General features: G+C 38.1%; 1 protein-coding gene across 6 annotated transcripts in view; it reads left to right on the plus strand.

Annotated features, from left to right (window-relative positions):
* LOC306853368 (mitogen-activated protein kinase kinase kinase kinase 4-like) overlaps positions 1-14324 on the plus strand; it is a 63945-nt gene that overhangs the window by 17474 nt on the left and 32147 nt on the right. For 4 of the 6 annotated variants that reach the window (XM_079390712.1, XM_079390714.1, XM_079390713.1 and 1 more), the window contains exons 5-13: positions 3604-3714; positions 5848-5938; positions 6494-6624; positions 6694-6748; positions 6830-6908; positions 8700-8875; positions 8995-9067; positions 11838-12024; positions 12857-12970. In XM_079390712.1, the coding sequence (XP_079246838.1) occupies positions 3604-3714; positions 5848-5938; positions 6494-6624; positions 6694-6748; positions 6830-6908; positions 8700-8875; positions 8995-9067; positions 11838-12024; positions 12857-12970 (1017 nt within the window). The remainder of the gene's footprint in view (positions 1-3603; positions 3715-5847; positions 5939-6493; positions 6625-6693; positions 6749-6829; positions 6909-8699; positions 8876-8994; positions 9068-11837; positions 12025-12856; positions 12971-14324) is intronic. The other 2 variants (XM_079390716.1, XM_079390717.1) reach the window with 1 other exon arrangement.

Consider the following 14324-nt stretch of genomic DNA (forward strand, 5'->3'; position numbering starts at 1 on the left):
AGCCCCCAGCTTCTGCTGTGCTCACTTCTATTATAAGCGGTCTAGTCATCTTAAAGGGACAGTTCACCCAAACACTTCTTCGTTTACTCAAGCGTGGTTTTGCCAGTATGCTGAACCTCAATGTGTGTTTTGGACTTGCTCCAGTGCTCCAGACTGACACTAAATGATCACATTTCACATGCTGTTTTATTGCATGTTTGGTAGAGATTTAGTCTAAACCAGTTTATTAAACCAGTTTAACGAACCAGCACTGACACTTTTTATTTATCATGGTATTGAGGAGCATGCTTGGTTTGCTCATGGTCACCATCATCTACAGCTGTACAATACTATGGAAGAACAATACTTAGATGTGTTCAGTTCTTACAGATGTTACTGCTGTTAAAGGAAAAGCTCAGTGCTGTACTGTCAGATGTGTTTACTAGGGCTGCCCTCAACTAAAGAGATTTCTGATCGACTAGAAGCCTTTCATTTTAAGTGATTAGTCAACTAATCACACATTTATATTAAAAAACATATAATTCATAATAATGAGCCTTTAATTGCCTATAGCCTATCAGCGCTCAAGCACACGCATAAAGCTTGCCACAGCACACCACAGAAGAAATGATTCTGAAAAAACAGCAAGAAGACTGCCTTAACATCATGATAATTCATTGAGAAGTGATTTGGCTGCAGTGACTCGTCATTTCCTCAGAGGACATGCATGTTTCATACGCATTACATCATCTGAAAATCATTCATCGTTTTCCATGTGAATTTCTTCATCTAAAGTCTGTGTAAAGAGAATTCTGAGAATTGTTTCTAAGCACATTACAAATGTTACAAATATATCGTTGAAACCCATTACAAAGACTCTGAACTATGTAGTACTGGATTGTGGAGTCAAACCGTTAAGCAGTTTTTCACCTATTCTGTGTTCAGCCCCTAACACTATAAGAACTGTTGAGAGGTCAAGAGATTGTGTTTTTGAATGTCTGTGCTGTTAGATATACAGATTCTAGTTCTTAGTCCAGAGACATCAATATGTGGCAGAATACATACAATTTAACACCATGGAGCGTTCACATCTAGAAACACGAGCTGTACCGCTTTCTCTTCTTTCAAAGCGCACCGGAGCTCGCGCTCTCGTGGTGTTTGCCGTGAGCCGCGCTCACCTTGACCGTATATCTATGACCTTGACGACGAGGAGGTTTTCAACTCACTGCAGCGCTGACGCGCATCACATAATCAAACTTGCACGCTCAAACACGTATGGCTGTAAATCCAATTAAGCTACTAGAGGTAGCATCAGTAGAATCAGGGGCGTAGATTACACGGGGGACGTGCCCCCCCCCCCACACACACACTTTAATATCACGTCCCCCAAGTGTGTTGGCATAAAGGTTTTCAAGAGCCGGTGTGAATAAATATAGATTTCAATTCAAAGAGACAGGATAGTCTGCTGCATGACCTGATGTTTTATTCGGACCCAGAATAAGGCTTGATGAGCATCACGGAGCGCTAAACGCTCATTACATGCAGAATAAATAAATACTCGAGGAGGGCGCTCTCGCACAGAAAGGTGCCCCATGAAATTCCTAATATATGAAATGGATGAAAACAGAAAAAACGACGAATTTGGATGTGCGATTGCAACGATATATGGTTTATTTGTTTTTTCTAGTCATCTCCAGGTAATAAATAAAGTATATGATCAATGCAGTGCTAATTGACATAGCATTCATTACAGTATAAAACTATTCTGCCTCATGGGACATAAAAAGTGTTTGAAGTACATAAACCAATCATTATTACTGGTTATTGTCCAGCAGTGTATCTCATTTCTAAGCCAATTAAAAGCTAGAAATAAGAGAAAAACTGTAAGTTGCCCAGTCAAAAGTAAAGTCTCTTCTGCTCAGAAAGCCTGGATTTATTTGATCTAAAGTAGGCCTAACAAAACAGTACAATTCTGAAATATTTTCACTATTTAAAATATAAATTACTCCAGTCACACGATCTTTCAGAAATCATGCTAATATTCTGATTTGCTGCTAAAAAAACTAAAAACCCATTTATTATTATGATGTTGAAGACAGCAGAGTATAATTTTTGATGAATAGAAAGTTCAGAAGAACAGCATTTATCTGAAATAGAAATCTTTTGTAACATTATACATGTATTTATCATCACTTTTGATCAATTTAAACCATCCTTGCTAAATAAAAGTATTAATTTCTATAATTTCTTTTCCAAAATAAATAAAATACAATAATAATAATACTGACTCCGAGCTTTTGAATGGTATAGAGTATAATGAGCTTTTTATTTCAGATAAACGCTGATCTTTGGATCTTTCTATTCTTCAAACAATCCTGAAAAAAACTCAACTGTTTTAAATAATAATAATAATTAAAAATGTTTGTTGAGCAGTAAATCAGAATATTTCTGAAGATCATGTGACACGGAAGACTGCAGTAATGATGCTGAAAATACAGCTGCAGATCACAGAGATACATTACAGTTTAACACATATTCACAGAGAAAACAGCTGTACATAGTATTGTGGATGAAATAAACGCAGGCTTGGTGAGCAGAAGAGATATAAAAAACATTATATATATATATATTACATTTCTGTCCCTCTCCCTTCTGAAATGATGGCTAGGCCATTTTTTATTTATTTATCTTTTTTTGACGCGTTCAAGTTCACAGAGGCCAAGACGGCAGAAAGCACATCCTTTTTGCTTTCTTTATTTTACAAAAGCATAATGTTATGGTGACCTTTTACAGATTCAAAAGATGCATTACTCTTATCTGTGTGAGGAATATTTTAAGTGAAATGCAAGAGACTGCACCGGCTCCTCCACCTGTCCTGCTGCACACACACTTCATCAGCACATTTCTCTGGGTTCATCTCCATGTAACGATGCTGCTGCCTCCACCTTTCAGAAGAAAGGAAGGTTTGCGTGTCCTGACCGATGTACTGTAATTAACACACAGACCTGCTGTTAACCTTTTGCCCCTATTTAGTTTTTTTATAATATAAAAATAAGTTTTCTGCTGCTGCAGAGGATGTGTTAAATTGGACATCAGGCCTTGATATCAGAGGTACTGCCATAAGAAAAGCAACACTTGGGGCTGGTAGATCTCTATTAATTCATGTGCATCCATGCTCTCACTTTATTCATAGTAAGATGGCAGTGATGCACAAAGGAAGTAGTTCATATAAAACTAGAAATTGTAATGTGTAAGCATGTGACAAATTCCCATGCGCATGTGAATAGTTTCTCGAAGGCACAAACAAGTTTCTTGTGTGCATGCAAAAACAAAAAACCCTGAAAAAATACACATATTTACAGAGGACTATAATACCAAATATAAAGCTGAAAATAGTGCTGTATGAACCATTTATGTTAAATATGGTCTAAAAATCTACTGAGAGAAATTTGAGTCTGGAAAAGTATGGGATTTTGAAATGGAAAATGTGAATCCTGTATTTATGAAATACAGTAGTAATCTTATGACTAGTCCATAGGAAAAGCAGAAAAGAGATGAATGAGCAAAGAAAGCCGATGGTGTCCAGTATAAGTCAGTGTGTGTGTGTGTGTGTGTGTGTGTCAGCTGGTGATGGAGTACTGCGGCGCCGGCTCGGTCACAGACCTGCTGAAGAAGACCAAAGGAAGCTGTCTGAAGGAGGACTGGATCTCCTACATCTGCAGAGAGGTGCTGCGAGTGAGTACACCTCCGCCATCACAGTGCACTATACCTTACAGTAAATATGAAAACTGTCTCTATATTATCATGATCGCATGACGATATGAAACGATAGGTCTTCCGGGCAAAAAGTGTAGTTTTAAAATACATTTGTTTTGGGCCATAATGCTTTGGCACAGTATCTGTTAAACATGTACATTCATGCATTTAGCAGATGCTTTTATCCTAAGTGACTTACATTGCATTCAAGTTACAGTTTCTACATTTTATCAGCTCCTGCTTTCCCTGGGAGTCGAACCCATGACCTCGGCGTTGCTAGCACCATGCTCTACTATTTGAGCTACAGGAAAGCCTGGAAAGTTTAAACAAACTAAATCTGAAAGCACAACATGGGTTCATCAAGTCTGTTTTCGCTGTTTCACTTGGTTCAGACGATCAGCTGGTGATCCGGTGTTTTCTGCGTCTCAGAACGGCTCGTTCACACTGAATGAATGCAGTCAACTCCTTTATTACACTGCTGTGAGTTTAGCACGCGTTTGGGAACAGCGGCCACTAGTCATCCTTTATTTTCATGGCAGATGATTACAGCGTTTCACTATTTGTCCAAACTCAAGATATCTCTTTCAAGTGTACTCTACTGTAGTGGAAATATACCTGAGATATTCAGTTATTTATTTTACAGTGCAATTGTTTTACAATATATGGCTATTACAGGGGAAGTCGTGGCCTAATGGTTAGAGAGTCGGACTCGTGATCCAAAGGTTGTGGGTTCGAGTCCCCGGCCGGCAGGGATTGTAGGTGGGGGGAGTGAATGTCCAGCGCTCTCTCCACCCTCAATACCACGACTGGGTTAAACGCAGAGCACCAATTTCGAGTATGGGTCACCATACTTGACAATACGTCACGACTTAATGTCATTGTTGTTATTATTATTATATTCTGATTAGTTTGTCTTCTCAAACAGCAGTGTGAATGTAATTTAGACTGAGACAGTATATCACAAATAAAAAGAGTTTAAAGTTCAGCTACAAGTCAATTCACTGACTTTTTCTGACTTAAGTTTTCTTCGTTAAGAAACATGGGTCGGAGCTCTTCATTTTGACTCTCAAAGTACATTAGATAGAATAACTTAACTTTAAAATGAACAAAACTTTCTTTTTTTTCTAATTCTTCATGTCTTTTTTTCTTTTTAAATATCACAATAAATATAGTATCGTGAGATTTTGATATTGTTACATCCGTATTCAATAAATGACGTGATTAGATTGTTCCAATAAGACACATAAGGATCATAATTAGTTTGTACTCTTCATAATGAAACATCAGTGAAGCGTCCTTCTGCCTGTTTTTACAGGCCGTTGTTGATTTGTAGTCTTTGAAATCCATCCTAAATGACAGTGCTGAGACTGTTTTCATGGTCAGACCGAATTACATGACACGAAATGCCGTATTTTATGAAAAAAGGCAGTTATGTTTTATGTGTATAAAACCCCAGACAGTCTGGATGAAGCCTGCACTTCATTTAGTACAATACAGTTCATGTGGAAAACAAAAAAACCCATCAAAAAAGAAAGTTAATGTGGATAACAGAAAACAGCAAAGATCAATGAAAGCTCTCAGCATGTCACAAATGCATTTCATGCACAGACATCAGTGAATGAGACACGCATTTCTGTCATGAAAGGAGTTGCTTGTGTTGTGAAATGCATTCTGTCCATGAAGTGCTTTTGTACATCATGCTTTTCATTCTTCAGCATTTCATCCATGCTCAAAATTTCATCTGGTGTAACAGAAATATAAAGCTTGTTCTTTCACTGATTTTATAACCCTAATGATAATAAATGACATTACTTGTAGAAATGCTCTATTCACAGTCAATCATGAGAAATTAAAGGGATATTCTGGGTCCAGAAGTTAAGATGAATCAACAGAATTGTGGAATATGTTGATAATAATAATTAAAAAAACACTTCCATTAACTCTCTGTTATTTGAGGTAAGAAGCTGTTTAATTTAGCAGCTAAAATAGACATTGATTTCACTGTTGAGTTGATGAGGACATGCAGATCATTAAAAGAAAGACACAACTGAAGAAATGCAGCTATTTGTGTCCAGTGTTTGTGTGTTAACTGGTTTGCTGCTGTTCTCTCAGGGTCTGTTACACCTGCACTCACATCACGTGATTCATCGAGATATTAAAGGACAAAACGTGCTGCTGACGGAGAACGCTGAGATCAAACTGGGTAAGACCTCATGCATTAGCAGCATATCAGACACATTAGATGAGAGTCAATGCAAGCTCACCCTTCAAACATTATATGGTTAGCTGTTTCTGCTTACTTTTTTCTTAGTGTTTCTTATTTTATTTTACTATGGTACTTTTCATCTTTCTATATGCTAGCTTTTTATTTCTTATATGAAAGATGTTGCACAATCAATTAAAAAAGGACTCACTTTACGAGTCTGTTTTGAACTACTTTACACTTACATAAAAATTAAGCATAAGATTCATTATACTTCTTGTGTATATAACAGTGTTATTTAAATATCACTGATATGCTATCATCATTTTATTATTATCTTGAATTAGATTTTTTTTTTAAATGTTTCCATATGCATTTTAAAGTTTTAGTATATTAGTTCTGTTTTGGTCTCTTATTTTGTTGTTATTTTAATACTTAAACTACTCAAAAATGAGAATTCACTAAAATGCATTACATAAGTTACACCACAGAGCAATATGCATGCACAGAAGAATGGCCCTGTATCATATACTGTTGATGTATGTGTTTTTCCAGTGGATTTTGGCGTCAGCGCTCAGTTAGACAGGACGATTGGCAGAAGAAACACGTTCATCGGGACGCCGTACTGGATGGCGCCGGAGGTGATCGCGTGCGATGAAAACCCTGACTCCACATATGACTACAGGGTGAGTAGACTACTCTACATCAGTGATTGAACATGTTCCCATCAGTGACTGTGATAACACCTGTTTCAGAGCGACGTGTGGTCTCTGGGAATCACCGCTTTAGAGATGGCTGAGGGAGCGCCACGTGAGTTTACACCCGCAGAAGCACTCGAGAAAAGTCACATATGATCCAGTGTTTGTGTACGATTCCTGTATTTCTCTGCAGCCTTGTGTGACATGCATCCCATGAGAGCGCTGTTCCTCATTCCACGAAACCCTCCTCCCAAACTCAAGTCCAAGAAATGGTGAGAGACTGCCGCTTATTACAGCCAGCACTGCCACACAGCCATAGAGTTTCCCTCAAAATGACGCATCGAGCTCCCAAACTACAGCTCTTTACACTCGCAAGGACACATTTCTCAGTACTAAAGTCACTTTTTTTTTTTAACTCTTCACACAGTTTTCCTAACCATCTTTCAACATGACACAGCATTCACATTCAGAATGCACTAAAACTACCAAAACACTAAATTAATGTCTCAAATCAACAAACACACTTTATCACTCATAACACAACGACCTAAAAAACACTAACACGCATCATACAAGGTTTTCTTTTGTAAAATTTCTGTACAAAGCAATAATTATACTCTCTACTGTTCATAATTCACTGCAGTTTATGCTCCATGTTTACATTGCAGTACAAAGTTTTCCTCTTTTGTACAGATGTTAATGCAAGTGAAAGACTTAAGGTCATTGCACACTGAGTATGAAATTTTCGCACATTAAAAAATAAAAACAACGTCACGTTGTGCCAATCACGTTTACACACTGCCTCCAAAACTTTCGTCCGTCATAAAAAAAATTCTCAGGTTCCTGCATTTTTGCATCTGTAGCTTGCATTTTGATAGGAAAGGATGACAAATAGTGCTTGACGATATTGTTTTTTTTTTTAAAGCAGGGTGGCTGATATAAAGCTGATATAATTGTATTTATTTTCATTAATATTTAAGAAATTTGAAATAATTTGAAAATGGATTAAAAAAAAAACATTTGTAAAATAAGCATACTTATACTTTAGATGACAAAGTATTTTTCACAAATAAATAAATATCACAAAATCACAAATGTATTGTTTAAAGCATTCAATTTGCACCAAAAGTCACGCAGTGAACACACGATAATGCAGGATGCACATGCACACTTCACAAGATCTCACAACTGCTTTTTTCTTTTTTTGTTTGCAAGTTTGCAAGGTTTGGGAAATTTAAATGTTCTTTAGCCATTCAAAGATTTTTTAAATGATATAAATGCTTATTTGCTGAATGCTGACGGCAAACGAGAAAGTGTTATAATGTTTGCCTTTCTATTACTAATAATATAAAAGCAATCTTATAATATTTTTTGTATACACTTTAATCCCTTTGTTTAACCTATCTGATTATTAGACAGACTTCTATCCGTATTAGACAGAACTGTTAACAACAACAGCAAACAAGAGGGAGAATGTGAGCGCCGTCAAAATAAAAGTCCTCGAACGCATTGGCCGAACAGAAAAACTTATCGGCCGACGAAAAATGCCAAATATCGGCCGATATATCGGCCTTGTCGACTACTAATGATGAATACGATAAAACGGAATAACGCACGTGAAAATTTCTGACTGAGTGTGCAATGACCTTAACACTCCTGAAGATGTTCAACTACATGCAACTGCTTTGATAATATTTGAACATTCATAATATTTTTCTGTATGATATTACTGTAGGAATGTTGCAAATTTCTGTCTTATTCATGTTGGTACTGCGCTAGGTTTTGAACTAGAGTTGAACAGTTTTGAAAACAGTATGTAAACATGCAAATTGGCTTGTATAGTACATAAAGTTTTGGTGGTGTTTGTGTAGAAGCGATAAAATAATTCATGTAATTTGAAAGATGTCGTCAATGAATGCATTTTGTGCCAAAGCAATGATAAATGATACACAGTTTAGCCAAAGATGTTGTGCTTGCTGTGTGAAGACTTCTGAAAGATTGGCCGAAGCATTGAGAAATGTAGCGATTGTAAAAAACTGTAATGTGTTTCACTGCTCCTGAAGGTCTAAGAAGTTTCAGACGTTTGTAGACAGCTGTCTGGTGAAGAACTACCTCCACCGGCCGTCCACAGAGACGCTCCTGCGCCACTCCTTCATTAAAGACCTTCCCAACGAGCGGCAGGTGCGCATCACGCTCAAAGACCACCTGGACAGAACCAGGAAGAGGAGACCGGAGAAAGGTGATGGTTTGAGAAGATGAACATTAAAATTACATTCAAACACATCCACGGTTCAGATGGTAGTGTAGTTTGCTCTTGGTTTGGCCTAATTAGACTCTGTTTATGATCGCTGTGAACAGAGGGGACGGAATATGAATACAGTGGCAGTGAAGATGAAGAAGATGCTATGAATGAAGATGAAGGTGAACCCAGGTATGTGTCACTACACCAATCTCTATATGAAACCTTAATAGAGGCCTTGAAACATCTTCACTTCCCGTCCTTTCTCAGCTCAGACTGCAGAGTCGTTATTGAATGTTGTCCATGAGCATTTGAAAACGAAGATCGTTTGACAGAGCAACTCGTTACACTTTGATTAAAAAAAAAAAGATTAAAACGACAAACTAGACTCTTTTCCACCTTCAGCTGCAAAACTGATCTGATCCAGTTCTTTCGTTACGTTCTTATGAAATCAGGATTACAGCATAGATGAATGGAGGAAGCTCACAGCGTACAGAGAAGTAACAGTTCTAGACTAGCTACAACGAACATAATGACTAAATATTAACATTTATGAATTTTAATGAGTTAGCTCGTGTGATGTACCAGCTACATGAATAATATTCGAGAGGAAATAAAACGGGAAGTGTTCCTGTATGAACTGTTCGGTCACGTCTTTCTTTGGACTAGGGCTGTATCAAACCTAATCTAATCTAATATTAGATCTAAGGAATATTAGAACGATTCATCAACTAATCGTCAATTATTTTCACAGATTAATCAGTAGACTTTGACTGATTATTCAGCTTTTGAAATGAGTTAAAATACTGAAATATACTTATTCTAACAAATAAATAAAGGTAATCACTTCAGCTTTTGAAAATCATATTATGTAATTACAATTATTATATACAAATGAATATATTTGGCACACAAAATGCGATAAAAGACAGAGAAACACATTCACCATGCAATTAGCTATGTCTCCTTTTGTAAGTCATATGGATAAGAAACAAAATAAAGATCAGACGTTTTATTTTTGGATCAACGATTTTATTCACAACATAATCTCTCTTAATTTAAGTTGCAACGCCAGCGTTTTTACTGATTTTCACTAAATTTCAAGGTCCCCAGAATATTTTGATCAAAATAAAAGTGAAAGTGACATACGGCCAAGTACGGTGACCCATACTCGGAATTCATTTACCCATCCAAAGTGCACACACACACCGTGAACACACACACCGTGAACGCACACCCACCGTGAACACACACACACCGCGAACACACACACACACACCGTGAACACACACCGACCGTGAACACACACACACACCGTGAACACACACACACCGCGAACACACACACACACACCGTGAACACACACCGACCGTGAACACACACACACACCGTGAACACACACCTGGAGCAGTGGACAGCCAATAGTTGGGGGTTGGGTGTCTTGCTCAAGGGCACCTCAGTCGTGGTATTGAGGGAGAGAGTGTTGGTTATTCACTCCAACACCTACAATCCCTGCCGGCCCGAGACTCGAACCCACAACCTTCAGGTTACAAGTCCAACTCTCTATCCATTAGACCACGACTGCCCCCAGATCAGATCAGACCTTCTACTTTAAAAAAATAATACAAATCTGTTTTATTCTAGCTTCAAACATTGTTTTTTTAAATCAACGCTTGAATGTAGGTAGGTTTAATAAAAAAAAGCAAAATTTAATTTTTATCAAATACTACATCTGGATCATATTCAGTAATATTATCAAAGCAAAGATGCAGTAGATGGCTTCCATCAGTCTCCCAAAGCTTCACAGGCCTTTAACACTTTCTGGATCCACATTTCACTCTGAAACATTAGACAGTTTTCATTTATATGCGGTTAGTGTTGATGATCGCATTATTTTTCATATGCATATGCTCACATATGAGATCGCTGGTCTTCCTGGTCTGTGTTTTTGATCGGCACTTTCTAAACTCATTCAGGAGATGCATAATAGCACCCCTAGTGTATAACAGTGAAAAGACGGAAACATGGACAATTGCGTGTTTGGTGGGGAAAGAGTTAAAATAGGGTTATGATATTCAAAACAGGCCTGAGCTAGATCAAGCTATGATTTCTTCAAACCAAGCTATCACTTTAATAAAATAATAGTTTTTCCCCACTAATAAAAATATTTTATCATTAGCTAGCTCCACATCGGAGAGCTGCTTTATAACAGAAAATCAAGTAACTGAAAGCAACACTGACTCTGGTTTTTCATGTTTAATACTGTAAAGCTGCTTGATTTAAGGCTATCTATTGCATAAAGCACTATAGAAATAAACGTGATGTGACTGGACTTTACCGGAGTACCGAACAAACATCACATCACTGTAATCAGATGCTTTCTGAACTGCTGCTTTCTCACCGCTGTCAGTTTTTGTTGTGTTTATTTCGTTATTGAGAGGAAAGCGCGGCATATATATATTTACATGTTCATCCAAACGCCGCTCAGCAGCTCCAGGTTCGGCTGTGTTTGCTCTGAAGTGTGTGTGTGTGTGTGTGTGTGTGTGTGTGTGTGTGTGTGTGTGTTGTCTGAATTACAGTCTTGTGCTACAGAGCCACACTGGTCAAACTGCATTATTGCAGGTTCTTACATGAGATCATATGAGATCAAACCACTACTCCACAACACAAATATTCCTTGACAATTTGTTTATTGTCTGTGGTAAATAATGTCGACTAATCGTTCCAGTCCTACTCTGGACTGATACTAATCAGACCAGGAAAGTGCATTAGGACAATAGATCAGTTTGGATGTTAAATCTGAGAGGTGAGATCTGGATTAGTGAACCAGTGAAGCTGAAGTTATGTAAGCATGAACGGCCTCGCTCTTGTCTCTGTGTGAGGAGCAGATGTCAGCGAGCATGTCTCCGTACGGCAGATGGCTTGAGAACTGACCGTGGCTCTTGTGTTTGTGCTCACACAGCTCTATAGTCAATCTTCCCGGAGAGTCCATGTTGAGACGGGAGTTCCTGCGTCTGCAGCAGGAGACACACACACAAACACACCTGCTCCAGCAAACACACAACCAGGACAACTACAAGAGACAGCTGCTGGCCGACAGACACAAGAGGATCCAGCAGCAGCAGGAGGAGCGCCGCCGGCTTGAAGACGTACGCATCAACCCTCTTCAGACCCTGGAGCACAAAACCAGTCATTGAGATGTATACATCATCTGAAAGCTGGATAAATAATCTTTCCATTGATGTATGGTTTGTTATGATAGGACAATATTTGGCTGAGATACAACTATTAGAAAATCTGGAATCTGAGGGTGCAAAAAAATCTAAATATTGAGAAAATCTCCTTTAAAGTTGTTCAAATGAAGTTCTTAGCAATGCATATTACTAATCAAAAATGAAGTTTTGATATATTTACGGTAGGAAATTTACTAAATATCTTCATGGAACATGATCTTTACTTAATATCCTAATGATTTTTGGATAATTTTGAGCCATTGCTACAAATATACCTGTGCTACTGATGACTGATTTTGTGCTGCAGGGTCACATGTATCAAATGAGTGGTGTTTCACTGACGCTCTGTGTTTTCCTCTGCAGCACCCAGCTTTATCACCTTCAGTGTTTTACTGGAATGTGAATCGCTCATTCATTCTGTGTGTAAATCTATGAAGTGTGTGCTCTCTCAGTCCAGCATTAGGATGTGTTTCTCCAAAGCTTTTGGTCTGAAAGCTTGTGCTTGAAAGGACTTCAGATGAATCAAAACTGTGCAAACATATGAATCTGTTTACAAACTATCACTTTCATTTACAAATTGTTGAAGCAGTGGAGGAAAATCAGCCTAATGCCGTTGAAGCAGCATGCCAGGGTGAATTCAGTTAGCTGTCCAGACTCGAGGAGAAGCTGCAGTAGAGTGTTGTTCTCGGTCTGAACGGCTGTGCTGATGTTCTGCGGTCTGTGTGTGTGTGTGTGTGTGTGTGTGAAGGAGCAGGAACGGTTCTTACACCAAACCGGACTCCAGTGGCCAGAGCTCCAGGAGATGATATGGCAGGAAGAGACTGACCTCACTGAGAAAACCAGAAGAAACCACAAGAAACAGGTCAGAGTTTAAGACTTCTGTTAGCACTTGGATGAGTCTGAATAGTTATGACTTTTTGCCAAACAGTCACATAATGTTTTGTCTACATTTCTTATGTATTCATCACTGCACGTGTGTGTGTGTGTGTGTGTGTGTGTGTGTGTGTGTGTGTGTGTGAATGAGTGCACTCCCCTGGGCTTTGTGTGCTTGACATTAATGTCATTATATAAGTCACAGCATGTTTCAGATCATTAAAACACATGAATGATATTCCAGAATAAACAGTGCTTATGTTGTGTGATTCAGTTTGATTCACAAGGACCTGCTGTGAGGATATGAACAGACCTTTATTTTAACAATACTCCAGGAGTATTTCCACAGGACCACACACAGACTCTCTTGTCACTTTTGTCTTTATTTATTTGTATTATTAGTTTTTTTCATAAACATTTCTTCCGTTTCCTTTCATTCACTACTAATCCCTGTATGTGTGAGTGCTGTAGATCAGATCATTTTTCCTTGTTAACATACCAAAGATCATTTATGAATGCTGTAAATACTGCTCAGCTGAAGTCAGTTGTTGTTGCTCTGTGTGTTCACACGGACGGATGTTTTATCTCTCCTCATATTTAACAGTTTTTTATTCAAAAGTAAGGGAAAACAACAATATAAATACAAATGACTGACACTGTGAAAGACAAAGAAAGAGAAGGCAAGGGAATTATTCTTCATTTGACCGTCTAACTCTAGCACTCTCTGTGTTATTTATAAAACCCCTCTAACACTAGCATTCTCTATTCTATCTACTTGTTTTATCAGTATTTGTTATATATAAACTAAAAGCCCTTGTGTCCTGCGTTAAGCTAACTGAGACGTCACAGCACTTGCATATCTTTGCTCTTTAGTTGGTTTTGATTGCTTCCTCATTTGTAAGTCTCTTTGGATAAAAGCATCTGCTAAATGTAAATGTGAAAAGACGACTAATTTAAAGGCAGTAGAATGTAAATATGATATGAAAAGCTGACAGGTGATAAGCTGTGTATGTGTTATATAAAGGGACACACAATGCTCATCATGAGTGGATGGTGATTTATGGCAAAGATGAATCAGTTCTTCTGGTTAGAGATCAGGCTTGTGTGAAGGAATCAGTCTTCTGTGTGAATGCGGCTTGTGTTTGTTGAGAGGATAGTTGAGAGGATGTGTTTGTGACTGAGATGATCAGGGAATCTGAGCCCTGAACACAGTCAGTGTGCTTGTTAGGGAAGGTCAAGTGTAGTTATAGTCTATAGCTCATTTCCCACTCGCTGCTAACTCACATCCGCTAAGTGCAAATGGAATGGACTTTCCAGGATAAAAATATCAGTGCAAATTAATC

Source organism: Barbus barbus (assembly GCF_936440315.1).
Source record: "Barbus barbus genome assembly, chromosome: 33".
NCBI lineage: Eukaryota > Metazoa > Chordata > Actinopteri > Cypriniformes > Cyprinidae > Barbus > Barbus barbus.